The following is a 20,243-nucleotide window of genomic DNA, read 5'->3' as shown; positions in this document are numbered from 1 at the left end:
CGAGCAGGAATTGTCTGCTGCTCGCCATGCCGTGGAGAGCCTGGCCGCTCAGGTTTCCGACCTCTCTGGACAGTTCCAGAGTCTTCGTCTCGTGCCACCTGTTACTTCCTGGCCTGCCGAGCCTCCAGAACCTAGGGTTAATAACCCACCTTGCTACTCCGGGCAGCCCACTGAGTGCCGCTCCTTTCTCACCCAGTGTGAGATTGTGTTCTCTCTCCAACCCAACACATACTCTAGAGAGAGAGCTCGGGTTGCTTACGTCATTTCACTCCTTACTGGCCGGGCCCGAGAGTGGGGCACAGCTATCTGGGAGGCAAGGGCTGATTGTTCTAACAATTACCAGAACTTTAAAGAGGAGATGATTCGGGTTTTTGACCGTTCAGTTTTTGGTGGGGAGGCTTCTAGGGTCCTGGCTTCCCTATGCCAAGGTGATCGATTCATAACGGATTACTCTATAGAGTTTCGTACTCTTGCTGCCTCTAGTGACTGGAACGAGCCGGCGCTGCTCGCTCGTTTTCTGGAGGGACTCCACACAGTGGTCAAAGATGAGATTCTCTCTCGGGAGGTTCCTTCCAGTGTGGACTCTTTGATTGCTCTCGCCATCCGCATAGAACGACGGGTAGATCTTCGTCACCAGGCTCGTGGAAGAGAGCTCGCATCAACGGTGTTTCCCTGCTCCGCATCGCAACCATCTCCCTCCTCTGGCTCTGAGACTGAGCCCATGCAGCTGGGAGGGATTCGCATCTCGACTAAGGAGAGGGAACGGAGGATCACCAACCGCCTGTGCCTCTATTGCGGATTTGATGGACATTTTGTTAATTCATGTCCAGTAAGAGGCCAGAGCCCATCAGTAAGCGGAGGGCTACTGGTGAGCGCTACTACTCAGGTCTCTTCATCTAGATCTTGTACTACTATGTCGGTCCATCTACGCTGGACCGGTTCGGGTGCTACATGCAGTGCCTTGATTGACTCTGGGGCTGAGGGTTGTTTCATGGACGAAGCATGGGTTCGGAAACATAACATTCCTTTCAGACAGTTAGACAAGCCTACGCCCATGTTTGCCTTAGATGGTAGTCATCTTCCCAGTATCAGATTTGAGACACTACCTTTAACTCTCACAGTATCTGGTAACCACAGTGAGACTATTTCTTTTTTGATTTTTCGTTCACCTTTCACACCTGTTGTTTTGGGTCATCCCTGGCTAGTATGTCATAATCCTTCTATTAATTGGTCTTGTAATTCTATCCTATCCTGGAACGTATCTTGTCATGTGAAGTGCTTAATGTCTGCCATCCCTCCCATTTCTTCTGTCCCCACTTCTCAGGAGGAACCTGGCGATTTGACAGGAGTGCCGGAGGAATATCATGATCTGCGCACGGTCTTCGGTCGGCTCCCGAACGTAAGGCTCTCGAGGATTATTTATCTGTGTCTCTTGACGCCGGTACCATAGTGCCTTCTTCCTCTCCGGCCGGGGCGGGGTTCTTTTTTGTTAAGAAGAAGGACGGTACTCTGCGCCCCTGCGTGGATTATCGAGGGCTGAATGACATAACGGTTAAGAATCGTTATCCGCTTCCCCTTATGTCATCAGCCTTCGAGATTCTGCAGGGAGCCAGGTGCTTTACTAAGTTGGACCTTCGTAACGCTTACCATCTCGTGCGCATCAGAGAGGGGGACGAGTGGAAAACGGCGTTTAACACTCCGTTAGGGCATTTTGAGTACCGGGTTCTGCCGTTTGGTCTCGCCAATGCGCCAGCTGTTTTTCAGGCATTAGTTAATGATGTTCTGAGAGACATGCTGAACATCTTTGTTTTTGTCTATCTTGACGATATCCTGATTTTTTCACCGTCACTCGAGATTCATGTTCAGCACGTTCAACGTGTTCTACAGCGCCTTTTAGAGAATTGTCTCTACGTTAAGGCTGAGAAGTGTTCTTTTCATGTCTCCTCCGTTTTTTTTCTCGGTTCCGTTATTTCCGCTGAAGGCATTCAGATGGATTCCGCTAAGGTCCAAGCTGTCAGTGATTGGCCCGTTCCAAGGTCACGTGTCGAGTTGCAGCGCTTTTTAGGTTTCGCTAATTTCTATCGGCGTTTCATTCGTAATTTCGGTCAAGTTGCTGCCCCTCTCACAGCTCTTACTTCTGTCAAGACGTGTTTTAAGTGGTCCGGTTCCGCCCAGGGAGCTTTTGATCTTCTAAAAGAACGTTTTACGTCCGCTCCTATCCTCGTTACTCCTGACGTCACTAGACAATTCATTGTCGAGGTTGACGCTTCAGAGGTAGGCGTGGGAGCCATTCTATCCCAGCGCTTCCAGTCTGACGATAAGGTTCATCCTTGCGCTTATTTTTCTCATCGCCTGTCGCCATCTGAGCGCAACTATGATGTGGGTAACCGTGAACTGCTCGCCATCCGCTTAGCCCTAGGCGAATGGCGACAGTGGTTGGAGGGGGCGACCGTTCCTTTTGTCGTTTGGACAGACCATAAGAACCTTGAGTACATCCGTTCTGCCAAACGACTTAATGCCCGTCAAGCTCGTTGGGCGTTGTTTTTCGCTCGTTTCGTTTTGTGATTTCTTACCGTCCGGGTAGCAAGAACACCAAGCCTGATGCCTTATCCCGTCTGTTTAGTTCTTCTGTGGCTTCTACTGATCCCGAGGGGATTCTTCCTTATGGGCGTGTTGTCGGGTTGACAGTCTGGGGAATTGAAAGACAGGTTAAGCAAGCACTCACGCACACGCGCTTGTCCTAGTAACCTCCTTTTCGTTCCTGTTTCCACTCGTCTGGCTGTTCTTCAGTGGGCTCACTCTGCCAAGTTAGCTGGTCATCCCGGTGTTCGAGGCACTCTTGCGTCTATTCGCCAGCGCTTTTGGTGGCCGACTCAGGAGCGTGACACGCGCCGTTTCGTGGCTGCTTGTTCGGACTGCGCGCAGACTAAGATTAACTCTCCTCCTGCCGGTCGTCTCAGACCGCTCCCCATTCCTTCTCGACCATGGTCTCACATCGCCCTAGACTTCATTACCGGTCTGCCTTTGTCTGCGGGGAAGACTGTGATTCTTACGGTTGTCGATAGGTTCTCTAAGGCGGCACATTTCATTCCCCTCGCTAAACTTCCTTCCGCTAAGGAGACGGCACAAATCATTATCGAGAATGTGTTCAGAATTCATGGCCTCCCGTTAGACGCCGTTTCAGACAGAGGCCCGCAATTCACGTCACAGTTTTGGAGGGAGTTCTGTCGTTTGATTGGTGCGTCCGTCAGTCTCTCTTCCGGGTTTCATCCCCAGTCTAACGGTCAAGCAGAGAGGGCCAATCAGACGATTGGTCGCATACTACGCAGCCTTTCTTTCAGAAACCCTGCGTCTTGGGCAGAACAGCTCCCCTGGGCAGAATACGCTCACAACTCGCTTCCTTCGTCTGCTACCGGGTTATCTCCGTTTCAGAGTAGTCTGGGTTATCAGCCTCCTCTATTCTCTTCCCAGCTTGCCGAGTCCAGCGTTCCCTCCGCTCAAGCGTTTGTCCAACGTTGTGAGCGCACCTGGAGGAGGGTGAGGTCTGCACTTTGCCGCTACAGGGCACAGACTGTGAGAGCCGCCAATAAACGCAGGATTAAGAGTCCTAGGTATTGTTGCGGCCAGAGAGTGTGGCTTTCCACTCGCAACCTTCCTCTTACGACAGCTTCTCGTAAGTTGACTCCGCGGTTCATTGGTCCGTTCCGTGTCTCCCAGGTCGTCAATCCTGTCGCTGTGCGACTGCTTCTTCCGCGACATCTTCGTCGCGTCCATCCTGTCTTCCATGTCTCCTGTGTTAAGCCCTTTCTTCGCACCCCGTTCGTCTTCCCTCCCCCTCCCGTCCTTGTCGAGAGCGCACCTATTTACAAGGTACATAAGATCATGGACATGCGTTCTCGGGGACGGGGTCACCAATACTTAGTGGATTGGGAGGGTTACGGTCCTGAGGAGAGGAGTTGGGTTCCGTCTCGGGACGTGCTGGACCGTTCACTCATTGATGATTTCCTCCGTTGCCGCCAGGATTCCTCTCGAGTGCGCCAGGAGGCGCCGGTGAGTGGGGGGTACTGTCATGTTTTGTCATTTATTATCTTGTCTTGTCCCTGTGCTTCCCATTCTATTCGTTTCCCTCTGCTGGTCTTATTAGGTTCTTTCCCTCTTTCTATCCCTCTCTCTCCCCCTCCCTCTCTCACTCTCTCGCTCTCTCTTCTCTCTATCGTTCCGTTCCTGCTCCCAGCTGTTCCTATTCCCCTAATCATCATTTAGTCTTCCCACACCTGTTCCCGATCCTTTTCCCTGATTAGAGTCCCTATTTCACTCCTTGTTTCCCGTACCTGCCCTGTCGGATCCTCATTTATAATTCACCGTGCTGTGTCTATGTTTTGCCCTGTCGTGTCGTGTTTCCCTCAGATGCTGCGTGGTGAGCAGGTGTCTGAGTCTGCTAGGTTCAAGTGCCTTCCCGAGGCAACCTGCAGTTCTCGATCAAGTCTCCAGTCCGTTCTCGTCTTTACGTGTAGTATTATGCTTTTTGTTTTGTAAAGTTTATTCTGGATTAAATACTCTGTTTTCGCCAAGTCGCTTTTGGGTCCTCATTCACCTGCATGACACAGGGTTGGAGCAAAAGCCTGCACACTCAGTAGTGGTTGTCCACCGCGGCTGTACGGTACTCGCTCTCATGTATCTAAGCTCTAAAGAGCAGCTCCCTCCCTAACCCACTCACCCTCTACGATGATGGACCCAGGGGTGGAAGGGGTCAGGGACACCGCATACTCGTTGAAGCGCTTTATCCCGAAGCGGAGGCTGTCCATCTCGTCCATGTTCCCTGGGAGGGATCTGAAAGAGGAGCGCCACAGTTCCAGAGTGACATACATACTAAGCTGACTACAAGACTACTATACACTAACACTACAGACACAGCTACAATACAGAGGTCCTGAATGACATACAGGACTGAGATGTTACAACTACAACAAGACACGCTAACACCAACACCCACCCCCCCCTGGCATAGGAGAAAGATACAGCTACACTACACTAAAATGGATTACATACTGTACATGCTGAGATACTACACAGACACTACTCAACCACAGGAGGCAAAGACACATCTACACTACAGCTAGACTGTCATGTATGCTGAGAGAGACTATACTACCACAGATGGCAAAGACACAGCTTCACTACAGCTAGACTGTCATGTATGCTGAGAGAGACTATACTACCACAAATGGCAAAGACACAGCTTCACTACAGCTAGACTGTCATGTATGCTGAGAAAGACTATACTACCACAGATGGCAAAGACACAGCTACACTACAGCTAGTCTGTCATGTATGCTGAGAGAAACTATACTACCACAGATGGCAAAGACACAGCTACACTACAGCTATTCTGTCATGTATGCTGAGAGAGACTATACTACCACAGATGGCAAAGACACATCTACACTACAGCTAGACTGTCATGTATGCTGAGAGAGACTATACTACCACAGATGGCAAAGACACAGCTACACTACAGCTAGTCTGTCATGTATGCTGAGAGAGACTATACTACCACAGATGGCAAAGACACAGCTACACTACAGCTATTCTGTCATGTATGCTGAGAGAGACTATACTACCACAGATGGCAAAGACACATCTACACTACAGCTAGACTGTCATGTATGCTGAGAGAGACTATACTACCACAGATGGCAAAGACACAGCTACACTACAGCTAGTCTGTCATGTATGCTGAGAGAGACTATACTACCACAGATGGCAAAGACACAGCTACACACCTCCCGCAACCTGCCTGCCTACCTGCAAGATGCCCTGTCTACGACAGCACTATGATAGCACTGGCTGTTTTAAGCTCTGTCTCAACTCAAATCAAAGAACTGCAAAATCCACTTGACAGTTAGCTGCAGCATGTCACCTATTAATAACACATCACAGACATGTATAAAAAATTAAAGCCAAAACCAGCTTTTTAGCTGGAAGGAAATTATGTATAAATATGTATAAATAGTCTAGATTTACATGCACCACAACCACCAGAAAGGTAAAATGTATTTGCTTTAAAACTAACATTAAATTCACAATTTAAATTATACAGAGTAGTGGTATAGAGTCTATACAGACAATATAGGGCAGTGGTATAATCTATAACTACAGTCTATTATGACAATGGTATAGCCTACATAGTGGCGGTCAATACACTGCTATTGACCAGCGGCTAGCTTATGTAGCCTGCTAACTGATTGGTCAGGTGGCTAGCTGTTAGTACTAACCCAGAGCTGCTGTTGTGGCAGTGGTTGAGGTTGAGGCTGGCTGCAGCAGTGTGACTGTTGCTGGAGGAAGAGCTGCTGGAGGCAGCAGGCTGAGCACTGGGTCTCCGTGGGCTGAGGGTCATGTCTGGGACTTTCGGCGAGCCGGAGGGGCCCTCAGGGGCCAGCGAGGACTTGTCCCGCTCCCTCAGGGCTGGTGAAAGACGAGAGAAGGATGAGAGATGGCAAAAGCGTTGCTTGCCCCAGTAACGCTGCAGCCAGACGCGAGGCAGAGAACCCTGCAGGAAGCGACAGGTGAGGTGGTCTCTGTGCATCAGCACCTGGAACCCCAGACGGCCAGGCAGACCCCAGGAGGGCCCCCAGACATTGACCCTACTCCGGGCAGGTCTGGCCCGACCAACCCCCTTGTTAACCTCTAGCTCCATAGTGTCGGTCTGTCTCGCAGGAGTAGAGGTGATGCTGCTGCTCGCACTATAGTCACGGAGACAAATACACACATGGCTTTATATGCCCACCCGACTCCTGATTAAGTACATTCTAGAGATCACACATGCCCCTTTCCTTTTCTCTCTCTCGTTTTTTTCTATATCTCTCTCGCTCTCTCTTCCCTTCCCCTCTCCCTCCTCCACCTCTCTGTTTCCAGCGGGGGCAGGGCTGGGGTGGGCTGTGTGATAATAGGCAGAGATCAACAAGTAGGAGGGGAGATGAGAACACAGGTGTCTGTCAGTCAGAGTCCTGCTGCTCTTCAGATGATTACCGCTACTGAGGATGAGCAGCGTAGACTCAACCCTCACCCACCAGACTGCTGCTACTGAGGATGAGCAGTGTAGCTTCAGCCCTCACCCACCAGACTGCTGCTACTGAGGATGAGCAGTGTAAACTCAACCCTCACCCACCAGACTGCTGCTACTGAGGATGAGCAGTGTAGCTTCGGCCCTCACCCACCAGACTGCTGCTACTGAGGATGAGCAGTGTAGCTTCAGCCCTCACCCACCAGACTGCTGCTACTGAGGAAGAGCAGTGTAGACTCAACCCTCACCCACCAGACTGCTGCTACTGAGGATGAGCAGTGTAGCTTCAGCCCTCACCCACCAGACTGCTGCTACTGAGGATGAGCAGTGTAGCTTCAGCCCTCACCCACCAGACTGCTGCTACTGAGGATGAGCAGCGTAGACTCAACCCTCACCCACCAGACTGCTGCTACTGAGGAAGAGCAGTGTAGACTCAACCCTCACCCACCAGACTGCTGCTACTGAGGATGAGCAGCGTAGACTCAACCCTCACCCACCAGACTGCTGCTACTGAGGATGAGCAGTGTAGCTTCAGCCCTCACCCACCAGACTGCTGCTACTGAGGATGAGCAGTGTAAACTCAACCCTCACCCACCAGACTGCTGCTACTGAGGATGAGCAGTGTAGCTTCAGCCCTCACCCACCAGACTGCTGCTACTGAGGATGAGCAGTGTAGCTTCAGCCCTCACCCACCAGACTGCTGCTACTGAGGATGAGCAGCGTAGACTCAGCCCTCACCCACCAGACTGCTGCTACTGAGGATGAGCAGTGTAGCTTCAGCCCTCACCCACCAGACTGCTGCTACTGAGGATGAGCAGCGTAGACTCAACCCTCACCCACCAGACTGCTGCTACTGAGCATGAGCAGTGTAGACTCAGCCCTCACCCACCAGACTGCTGCTACTGAGGATGAGCAGTGTAGACTCAGCCCTCACCCACCAGACTGCTGCTACTGAGGATGAGCAGTGCCCTCACCCACCAGACTGCTGCTGAGGATCAGCCCTCACCCACCAGACTGCTGCTACTGAGGATGAGCAGCGTAGACTCAACCCTCACCCACCAGACTGCTGCTACTGAGGATGAGCAGTGTAGCTTCAGCCCTCACCCACCAGACTGCTGCTACTGAGGATGAGCAGTGTAGCTTCAGCCCTCACCCACCAGACTGCTGCTACTGAGGATGAGCAATTTAACATCTGGGTGATTCTCATGAAACTGGCTCTTGACAAAAAAGAAACATTTTCCAACATAATTCCTCTTGGATCACTAAGATTAGGATCTGCATGTATCTACTTAATAATTATTATGAGGTATATTAGTCAGATATTATGCATTTTACCAACATTTCCACAACTAGCAACGCAAAAATTATAATTACCACAGGTCCAAAAAAGTTATGAACAAATAAACATATTTTTTAAAACATTGCTCACCTAATGAAAAAGCCTGAGTTGCACATTACACTGAAACAAATATACACTGAACCAAAATATAAATGCAACATGAAACAATTTCAAAGATTTCACTGAGTTACAGTTCATATAAAGACATCAGTCAATTGACATAAATTAATTAGACCCTAATCTATGGATTTCATATGACTTGAAATAACAGAAATGAATCTGTTGGTCACAGAAAAAAAAGGTAGGAGCATGTATCAGAAAACCACTCAGTATCTGGTGTGATCCCCATTTGCCTAATACAGCGCGACTCATCTCCTTCACATAGAGTTGATCAGCCTGTTGATTGTGGACTGTGGGATGTTGATTGTGGCCCACTCTCCTTCAATGGATGTGCGAAGTTCCTGGATATCCAGAGCATCCCAAACATGCTCAATGGTTGACGTGGTTACACGTGGTCTGTGGTTCTGAGGCCGGTTGGAAATACTGCCAAATTCTCTAAAATGACGTAGAGAAATTAACATTAAATTCTGGCAACAGCTCTGGTGGACATTCCTGTAGTCAGCATGCCAATTACATGCTCCTTCAACTTGAGGCATCTGAGGCATTGTGTTGTGTGACAAAACTGCACATTTTAGAATGTAATTTTATTGTCCTCAGCACAAGGTGCACCTGTGTAATGATCATGCTGTTAAGTGGATGGATTATCTTGGCAAAGGAGAAATGCTCACTAACAAGGATGTAAAAAATGCTAAGCTTTTCGTGCATCCTCATTCTGAAGGCATACGGTGCATTCAGAAAGAATTCAGACCACCTTCTGGACCAACGTTCTTCTCCCCAGATTGCTCTGTTTGGCCAGTCAGGCCAGCTCTAGGAGAGTTTTGATGGTTCCAAACTTCTTCCATTTAAGAATGATGGGGGTCACTGTGTTCTTGGGGACCTTCAATACTGTATAAATGTTTTGGTACCATTCCCTAGATATGTGCCTCGACATAATCCTGTCTCGGAGCTCTACGGGCAATTCTTTCGACCTCCTGGCTTGGTTTTTGCTCTGTCTGTTATGCAGGTGAATGAGGACCCAAAAGCGACTTGGCGAAAACAGAGTCTTTATTCCAATAAAAGGCAAAAGCAATACTCCTGGACAATAAAAGACAAAAACAAAACATGAAAAAACTTAAATCCACTCGTAGTGACGAGGACAGACTGGAGACTCGACCATTGACTGCAGGTTGCCTCGGGAAGGCACCGACCGTAGCAGACTTAGACACCTGCTCACACGCAGCATCTGAAGGAGACAAGACACGACAGGGCGAGACAATGACACAGCACAGCGAACATCATATAAGGATCCGACAAGGACAGAAGCGGAAAACAAGGGGAGAAATAGGGACTCTAATCAGAGGACAAAATAGGGGACAGGTGTGAAAAGACTAAATGAGTGAGTTAGGAGAATGAGGAACAGCTGGGAGCAGGAACGGAACGATAGAGAGAGGAGAGAGAGGGAGGGGGAGAGAGAGGGATAGAAAAAGGGAACGAACCTAATAAGACCAGCAGGGGGAAACGAACAGAAGGGAAAGCATAATGACAAGACAATATAAGACAAAACATGACACTGTCAACTGTGGTATCTTATGTAGACAGGTGTGCTTTTCCAAATCATGTCCAATCAATTTAATTTACCACAAGTGGACCCTAGAAACATCTCAAGGATGATCAATGGAAACAGGATGTACCTGAGCTCAATTTCAAATCTAATAGCAAAGGGTCTGAATAGTCATGTAAATAAGGTGTTTTTTTCTCTCTCTTCTGAAAAACTGTTTTCGCTTTGTCATTATGGGGTATTGTGCGTGTAGATTGATGAGGAAAAAATGTATTTAATACATATTAGCATAAGGATATAACATAACAAAATGTGGAAAAAGGGAAGGGTTCTGAATACTTTCCGAATGCACTGAATATGTGAAGAAATGATATTAACTTGTGCTCATCTAAGGACTTCTCCTCTAGATGTTGCATCATGAGTAGGGTTGCACATTTTGGGGAATATTCAGAGGTGGAAACTTTCTGTGAGTATTAACAGAAATATGGGAATTAACGGGAATATATGGGAATTACCGGAAATATATGCAAATTAATATTACCATTTAATTGTAGTTTTTTGCATTGGATATATTTACCATAACATATGGAGACAGAAACAAACCTTTTACCTTATCATAAGTAGACTTAATTGCAAATGATTAAATCCTTCCAAGAGAAATAAAAAATAAAAAAATAGTTACGAATTGAACTTTAAATAAATTAGTTGACTCTTCACATGGGATGATTTCACTGAACACCAAAAGAAAGGGAATATTGAATGATCCCCAATGATCCATCGCATTTCCCAAAAACGTTTTCAACATACATCTGTAAAATGATAGTTTGCAGCAATAGTGAAGTGGGCAGGGCAGTACGGATTTCTTCTCTTCTATCTGCAAGCAGTCTGAACATCAGACAGGATGACATTGTGTCCCTCAACCCGTGCAATGGCTACTGCTATAGGTTTCAGGAGTTTCAGGCTGCTTACCACTCCCTCCCAAAAAACATCAACCAGGAGGAATCTCTTTATGGGGCTGTCCATATCGGCCGACTGTAATATGGGCATTTCTTGGAGAGACTCCTTCCCCTCCAGGAGACTGTCAAACATGATGACAACACCACCCCAATGGGTGTTGCTGGGCAGTTTCAATGTGGTGCTCTTATTCTTCTCACTTTGCTTGGTGAGGTAGATTGCTGCTATAACTTGTAGTGTATCCATTGTTTTCAGTGCCATGATGTCCTTGATAAGCAGATTCAATGCATGAGCAGCACAGCCAATGGGTGTGATGTGAGGGTAGGACTCCTCCACTTTAGACCAAGCAAACTTCATGTTCGCAGCATTGTCTGTCACCATTGCAAATACCTTCTGTGGTCCAAGGTCATTGATGACTGCCTTCAGCTCATCTGCAATGTAGAGACCGGTGTGTCTCTTGTCCCTTGTGTCTGTGCTCTTGTAGAATACTGGTTGAGGGGTGGAGAAGATGTTGTTAATTATTCCTTGCCCACAAACATTCGACCACCCATCAGAGATGATTGCAATACAATCTGTATTCTCTATGATTTGCTTGACCTTCATTTGAGCTCTGTTGAACTCTGCATCCATCAAATTAGTAGATAAAGCATATCATGTTGGAAGGATGTATGCTGGGCGACGAATATTCAGAAATCTCTTCCAATACACATTGCCTGTGAGCATCAGAGGTGAACCAGTTGCATACACAGCTCGAGTAAGACATTTTTCTGACTACGTTCCTCCATTGAGTCAAAAATGCTTCTGATTCCAGGAGGACCATGAGCTGTTGCTACCGATAAGGTGCCTGATTCATCATTTTCACCTCGAATAGAAGTAGAGGGACTTCTGTCAGAGGTTTCTTGTTGCAAGCGCTGAGGGAACTTTATGTACTTGACCAGATGATTCAGCATCTTTTTTTGCATTCTTCACATATGATTTGGCAGAGTATTTTTAAATGTACACAGCTTTTCATTATACATTAGCTGCAGTGAAATGTCTTCACACATCAGATAGTGCCCGTGACATTTTCCTATAAAGATTTTTTTGTTAAATGAGTAAAAATAACAAATACAATTCCATGTACAGATAAATAGTCAAGTAGTTAGATTAAACAACTCCTTTGTAAGATAAATGTTTTAAAATTAAACATGTATGGAAACAGGTGAATTAACACTCTTCAGTTAGCAGGTTCAAGCAAGCTAAAACCCACAGGGTAGCACAAACTAACTATCAGAAAGTGTTAACAAGTTAGAAATGATTTAAACACACTTTGCTGTAGGCTACTATTTCCTAGTTAACAAAAAAACATGTATGTCATATAAAATATATTCACCCCACCCAGTATTGTAATCAAAACTTAACAGAAAGCATGTAGTCCTTGGCTCAGATAGTGTAGTAGTGTGGGCTCAATAGCATCTCATTAGTGTGAAAGATCTTGAGAATCAGCTGTACAAGTGATGGAAGAATGCACTGTGCATGCAGAGGGTTGCAATTCCATTGAATTGGGGATAGCTGAACCAAAATATGCCACATTACCTAGAATTGCCTTATGTGTATCCCACAAAAAAGGGTCACTGTTATAAGCAAACTTTTTGATGAATTAAAGCAAAATTAACTTCCCAAATTCCAGAAATTTACTGGAAGGTTTCCGACCCTTTGCAACCCTAATTATGAGTGAATAAAACGATTTGAACTTTCTTTCTTTTTTTTACAGCAACTTGAAAAAGTGTGGCGGTAATGAGAAACATGTCCACAGACACTGTGCTTTCACATAATAAATATTATAGTTTAATGTAAACTTAATGTAAAAAACTAGCATTCCATTTTGATGATTTATGGACAAACTACAGAAACAACAACACAACAAAGGTTGTGTAATTTAAACTAGACACTGAGGCAGCAGTGACAGCTATCCCAACTAGGCTGTATAGCAGAGATGGCCCTTTGCTCTCTACAAACAAAAAACTGTACGGGCCCAGTAATAAGATATTACCAGTGGTAGGGCATTTGGTGATTAAACTGGAGAGTAAAGACAAAAGTGTCATCCAGCCTGTCTTCGTCATCGACTCTCTAGTCAGACTGTTGCTGGGGCTGCCAGCAATTGAAGCATTGCAACTCATTGAGAGAGTGAGCGAACTGGAGGACCCAGGTGACGTTTTCAAAAATAAATTCTCAAAAGTGTTTTCTGGTCTAGGAAGGATAGAAGGTGCCTACAAAATACGCCTGAAAGAGGATGCTGTCTCCGATGCCCTTACCACCCCCCGCCGGGTACCTATCCCTTTATTGGCCAGAGTAAAGGAAGAGTTGGGGAGGATGGAAGACATTGGGGCGGTGCCTAAAATAGAGAGTCCCACAGACTGGTGTGCAGGGATGGTAGTGGTCCCAAAAGCCAATGGGGACATAAGGATCTGTGTGGACATGACTAACTTGAATGAGGCACTCTGCAGAGAGAGACACCTCTTACCATCAGTGGAGCAGTCACTGGCTCAGTTGGATTGCTCACAAGTCTTCACAAAGCATCATCCTTTGGGCTAGGGGCGGTCCTCACACAGATGCAGGACAACATGGAGTGGCGTTCAATAGCATACATCTCCCGAAGCTTATCTGACACAGAGCAAAGGTATGCTCAAGTGGAGAAGTAGGCGTTGGCTATCACATGGGCATGTGAAAGGCTCAGCCAATACCTTATTGGCATGCAGTTTACAGCAGAGACCACTGTTGGCTCTGTTAGGGACAAAAGCACTGGACGACTTGCCTCCCAGAGTTCTGCGCTTCCGCCTCAGATTACTGAGGTTCACCTACAAGATGGTGTATGTGCCAGGGAAGGCACAGATCACAGCAGATGCACTCTCCAGGGCCCCAATTAAACATCCATTATCAGAGGAGGAGCATTGTCTAGAGGGTGAGGTATATGTGTCCATTAATGCAATAAGGGACAGCCTACCTGCATCTCAGACCAAACTGCAGCAGATTGCACAGGAGCAACAACGAGACCACATCTGCCGAAAGATAGTGCAGCAGTGCAAAAAGGGATGGCCCAGGCAGGAGGAACTGCCTCAGCTGCTGAAGCCCTATTGGGTGCACCAAAGTGACTTCCACTGTAATGGAGACCTTCTCATGAAAGGACAACGGATAGTTAGCCCAGAGACTCTACAACCAGAAATGCTAGACAGAGTGCACGAGTGGCACATGCAGACTGAGGGCTCAACAGTCGGTGTGGTGGCTTGGTCTGAGTACTCAGATTGCCAAGATGGTGGCCCAGTGTGAGGTCTGTACAAAATGTCAACCTTTTCATCCGGAGCCAATGATGGCAACGGAGCTGCCAAAACGGCCATGGCAAAAGGCAGGGGCAGATATGTTCTATTGGAAAAATAACACTTATCTGCTAGTGGTAGATTACTACTCAAGATACATTGAAATAGCAAAGACACCCATAACCACATCAGCTGGTGTTATCAATGGATTAAAGTCAATATTTTCCAGGCAAGGGGTCGCTGAGGTCCTGGTTACAGATAACGCTCCCCAGTTCTCTGCAAGCTCCTTTTCTGCTTTTGCCACAGAATACACACGTGACCAGTAGCCCCTACCATGCACAGAGTAATGGTGAGGCAGAGAGAGCTGTGAAAACAGTCAAGGGACTGCTGAAAAAATAACAAGGATCCATACAGAGCTCTGTTAGCTTACAGAGTTACACCACTGCATCATGGGCCGTCGCCTGCCGAGCTCCAGATGGGCAGAAGGCTGCGTTCCCCATTGTCTGTCTCGCCGGCTCAGCTTCAACCCCGATGGCCTAACAGGAAGGCCTTCGCTGAGAGGGACAAACGGCTGAAACAAACGCACACTGGAGACTTTAATCGGATACACCGTACTACGGCGGGGTCAGAGTTGACTGAAGGTCAATGTGTGTGGATTACAAACTCAAAGACACCAGCAATAGTGCTTAGGAAAGCGGATGCCCCATCCTCCTATGTGGAGGACACAGGCTCGGAAGAGGTACGAAGGAACAAAACACACCTCAGAGATCTTTCAGATCTACCAGCCACACAGACTGAGGCCACAGAAAATGCCCAAAAAGAGGGTGAAGGAGAGAGAATGCTCACAGAGTCACAAGTGCGCCCAAAAAGGGATGTGAAGCCGCCAGAGTGGCTGAAATACTAGGTTACGTGAAGAGAAAACATACTGTTGGGGACCATACCCAGCAAAAAGAGACTGTACCTAAATGAATGTTCATACTGTGTGATTTAATGCTTTCATACGGTTTCAGGAGTAGCATGTTAGAGAATAATACTGGTTTCCAAATTGCATTTCAGTTATGCTTCAGTGGTTATGCATGTTGAGTTCTTGTTCATGGGAGAGGGGAAGATGTAGTAGGATGTCCCTTGGGGGTATCCATACCTATGTATGACATGCTGGAGCTAGAACCTCGTTGCTGTGTTTCCTTATTTTAGATAATACTACAAAACACTGCACCATAAACTATGCATCTTTTCTAACTCAATTTGCTACCGCCATTGTTAAAATTGGTTTCATGAGAATCACCCATCTACCACACTGCTGCTAACATCAACCCTCATCCACCAGACTGCTGCTATTGAGGATGAGCAGTGTAGCGTCAACCCTCATCCGACAGTCAACAAGTCTGAGTGACAAGATTTGTCTACATATTTTGCCATATCCACATAAAAACAAAACAGAAATCGGAAAGTAAAGTATGGAGCTTTTTTCTGTTGGGGAGTTAAAGGATAACATAACTTTTGATAATTAGTCCACTGTTAATATGGTCTCAGAAGGTTGTGCCTGTCAGCAGCAACATTTAAAGGGTAAATCTGCAGTTGGTACATTCATTTATGGTCTTGTAAATTAATGATATGTACCCATTGATTCTTGGGTAATATATGAGTGTAGTTCAAAAGTCTCAACCCATCAAGTACCCACAATATAAGCTTGTTTTACGGAAATGTTTATACACAAAGTAAATCTAAACAAACACTGTATAGCCTCAAAACATGCTTAAAACTATCATTTTTATATCATGGATGGTCAGTCCTTGCATCCATAGCTCTGTGTATGAGTTTGAGAATGGTTACATTTCTCCAGTTCCTTCCCTCACCTTTTTACCAAAGCAGTGGCGTAGAGTTGGCTTTGTTAGTGTCTCTACTGCTGATTGCCCCTTTAAGATAAAGCACTTTCAATAAAAAGCTAAAGTGTGATGCAAAACACATCATCACACTTGTGCTCCATCTTGAAAATGTAACTGCTGACATGCACACTTCTAACTTTTAAGGACCATATCAACCGAGGCCAAATACTCATAAAAAAAACACACAACAAATATATAGTCTTTAATAAAGTGATCCTTTAAGGGACAAAAAAAGAAAACATTTCTACTCATCAACTAAACCTGATGACTAAATGTGTAACTGTCATGCAATATTTCATGGGATTTCCTTCCAAACAAAAAGGAGTAAACAACAACACTTGCCCTGTGGCAACTAGAAGGTTCCAGTTTTAATGGGAATGGTCTAATATACTGTAGATGCCTGGTTCCCTGGAGACGTGATCTTCACTTCCTTATCACCTCTAGAGACTGTCGGCTTGCTTGCTTGCTCATTGGTCACACACACACCTTCTCTATCTCACTCTCACAAACTGTGGCTTGTATTTTCCTCACTTTGCAGGTAGAAAATAAAACTCACACATTAGCTAGGTTTCCATCCAATTGGCGACAGATTTTCATTCAATGTTAAAAAATGTGCACAAAAACAATACGCGCATTTTCACACCTGAGATGTCTTTCCATCAAATTGACTTCTTGCTGACAAAATGCTGTGCGTGATAAAAGTAGAGCACATAAAAAACTGTGCGATATAATTCCCATGCACAGAATATAAAATACAAGTTAAATGGGTTTCTATCGCGTTCAACTCGACTGATGATTTTGTCACAAATTTTTTAACTTTATACAGTGAATGTGCCCACTCAAATTGGCAGGTGGCCTCCAGCCAACAGCTTGCAGACACAGTGCGGGTATAGACTACAGGATGAGATTATTTTGGTGAAAAGTATTTTTTTATTTGTCAAACCAAGCATCGATCATCATTTCACCAGAATAAGACCCTCGATATTTATTGGAAAGGAATATCAAGCTCATTACTTTGCACTTTCGCCACCCTGTGAAGTTCATGATAACATGTTTCATCTCTAGCCTAATAAACTGCATGCTTTCCCCGGGTCGTAGTGCGAGGACCACACAACATAGTTTGGTTCGATAATGAATTTTAAAGACAAAAAGATCCCACCTTGTCTGGCGTATTTTGTTTTGTCAACATTTGGTAAGTTTACAGACAAATTAGCTGTTTCCATCAGGCCTGTCGTGACATGTACTTTACTCGCACAATAAGGTTGGATGGAAACCTGGTTTGTGTCCCAATTACCTTGACCATCTTCCTCTCTCTGCCTCCTTCCGGGGTTTAAGAAGGTTGGTGCGGGCATTGAAGAAAACACCGGAGCCTTCCACTGCACAGAGAGAATATTTATAAAAGTTCTAATATGATCTAGACCTATTAATAAATGTTACCTTTATTTTACCAGAGATTTTTTTTCAACAATAATTGACACCGGTAACTTGCCTATGTAGTCTGAACGTTTAACCTAATGACTCCAGAACCAATACAATTTAATCAAAATTCCTTCTGGGGTTTAATGATTTACTGTTTTAAGGTTTTCTTCTGACAAGGATTCAAGAACTCCCACTTTTGTAATCTCGAATATGAAGGAAAACTTGAAGCTTTATTAACTTTTACTTAAGCGAAAAAAGCCCCTGCCTGGCTGCCTGTCATTAGCAGTCATCATAACAACCTTGGCACTCCACTAATCCACCTCCCACTGGAGCCTGGATGAGGAGCTGCAGGACACCTTTAATTTGACTCTCAGGGACCAGTAACATCCTTATCCACTCCTTCTTTACTCCATCTATTTTCCTTCTTCCTTGTCCATCTCCTCTCTTCCTTCTTACCCTATTTTCCTCCTTGTTGTTGTCACCCCTGATTCCTCCTTGATCACTTACTACCCTGTCCCTTTCCTCCTCTCCCTGGCATCCATAGACAAAAACAGGGATCGTCTCGACTGACCAATCACAGGGCAGCATGGTGGAGGTTAGCAATCAGAGGCTAACTGTCTGCATCCCAACCAGTAAAGACATGTCCTGGAGACCACACATTTGCCATGTCGAGAAGAAGAGATAATGGGGAGATGGGGAAGAGGGTATAGGGGGCTGAAGGCTTTGATGTCCCATTTAGATCACTCTTGACAGGCTATATAAGGACTGAAGTAAAGATAGAGACAGTGGAGGGTATGGAATAAGACCATGAGATAGAGATCATGTTGATGGGTTTCTCTGTCTATTAATGATGTAAAATCTACATTATGTGTGTTGTCATTCCAGTGTTTCACCAGTGAAGGTCAAAGTGTGTGTGTCAGTTTTGCTCACCTAGGTTAGGAGAGGTGGTTGCAGAGGTCCAATGCAGATAATCTTTCTATCAGGAGAAAAACATGGGATTATCTAACAGTGGAAAAAACTGACCAGGATAAATTGGAGAGAGAGAGAGAGAACATTTTTTACTGATTGCAAAGCACATGACATTGGCCAAATCAGTTCAATAATTGTCTCTAGTCTAGACACATTGTTTTATTGGTTAGAAGTGCTCTGTGACTCTGTAGAGTGAGAATGCATGCGGGAAGAGATCATTAGAACACATACCGTGGGGAATAGCACAAGGACGCTGTCATTGGCGCCCATTCAAATAACCTGGTATAAGAAAGTGGATATTTGTCTAGTCGGTCATAATTTATGTGTTCTAACAAGCCCACAATGTGGTTACTAAAATCTGGATTTGATAGATTTGTCTGTTTTTGCTGCATAATATTTAGAAGTTGTCCTTTTTCGGGTTTAGATTTTGTTTTTGTTAACCTCTAACTCCCATTCGGATAAGATGGTAGCATAGCTAGCCAGAAATTGGTGTTGGAAGTTAAGTGTAATGCAGTTGATTGGTGAAGAGGACATCAAATCAAATCAAATTGTATTTGTCACGGCGGCAGCGTAGCCTAGTGGTTAGAGCGTTGGGCTAGTAACCGGAAGGTTGCGAGTTCAAACCCCCGAGCTGACAAGGTACAAATCTGTTGTTCTGCCCCTGAACAGGCAGTTAACCCACTGTTCCCAGGCCGTCATTGAAAATAAGAATATGTTCTTAACTGACTTGCCTGGTTAAATAAAGGAAAAATAAAAAATACACATGTTTAGCAGATGTTAATGCGAGTGTAGCGAAATGCTTGTGCTTCTAGTTCCGACAATGCAGTAATAACCAACAAGTAATCTAACTAACAATTCTAAAACTACTGTTTTATACACAGTGTAAGGGGATAAAGAATATGTACATAAGGGTGTATGAATGAGTGATGGTACAGAGCAGCATAGGCAAGATACAGTAGATGGTATCGAGTACAGTATATACATATGAGATGAGTATGTAAACAAAGTGGCATAGTTAAAGTGGCTAGTGATACATGTATTACATAAGGATGCAGTCGATGATATAGAGTACAGTATATACGTATGCATATAAGATGAATAATGTAGGGTAAGTAACATTATATAAGGTAGCATTGTTTAAAGTGGCTAGTGATATATTTACATCATTTCCCATCAATTCTCATTATTAAAGTGGCTGGAGTTGAGTCAGTGTCAGTGTGTTGGCAGCAGCCACTCAATGTTAGTAGTGGCTGTTTAACAGTCTGATGGCCTTGAGATAGAAGCTGTTTTTCAGTCTCTCGGTCCCAGCTTTGATGCACCTGTACTGACCTCGCCTTCTGGATGATAGCGGGGTGAACAGGTAGTGGCTCGGGTGGTTGTTGTCCTTGATGATCTTTATGGCCTTCCTGTAACATCGGGTGGTGTAGGTGTCCTGGAGGGCAGGTAGTTTGCCCTCGGTGATGCGTTGTGCAGACCACACTACCCTCTGGGGAGCCTTACGGTTGAGGGCGGAGCAGTTGCCGTACCAGGCGGTGATACAGCCCGCCAGGATGCTCTCGATTGTGCATCTGTAGAAGTTTGTGAGTGCTTTTGGTGACAAGCCGAATTTCTTCAGCCTCCTGAGGTTGAAGAGGCGCTGCTGCGCCTTCTTCACGACGCTGTC

At 45.6% G+C, this 20,243-nt stretch overlaps 1 protein-coding gene across 1 annotated transcript in view; it reads right to left on the bottom strand.

Annotated features, from left to right (window-relative positions):
* Positions 1 to 6,697, bottom strand: part of LOC124038682 (rho guanine nucleotide exchange factor 18-like) — a 41,418-nt gene extending 34,721 nt beyond the window's left edge. The window contains exons 1-2 of the mRNA XM_046354771.1: positions 6,276 to 6,697; positions 4,718 to 4,830 (exon numbers count right to left, since the gene is read on the bottom strand). Coding sequence (XP_046210727.1) covers positions 4,718 to 4,830; positions 6,276 to 6,697 — 535 coding nt within the window. The remainder of the gene's footprint in view (positions 1 to 4,717; positions 4,831 to 6,275) is intronic.
* Positions 6,698 to 20,243: the final 13,546 nt, after the last annotated feature.

Source organism: Oncorhynchus gorbuscha, linkage group LG06 (genome assembly GCF_021184085.1).
Source record: "Oncorhynchus gorbuscha isolate QuinsamMale2020 ecotype Even-year linkage group LG06, OgorEven_v1.0, whole genome shotgun sequence".
Classification (NCBI taxonomy): domain Eukaryota; kingdom Metazoa; phylum Chordata; class Actinopteri; order Salmoniformes; family Salmonidae; genus Oncorhynchus; species Oncorhynchus gorbuscha.
The sequence above is the reverse complement of the archived record's forward strand: the minus strand, read 5'-3'. Positions and strand labels throughout refer to the sequence as shown.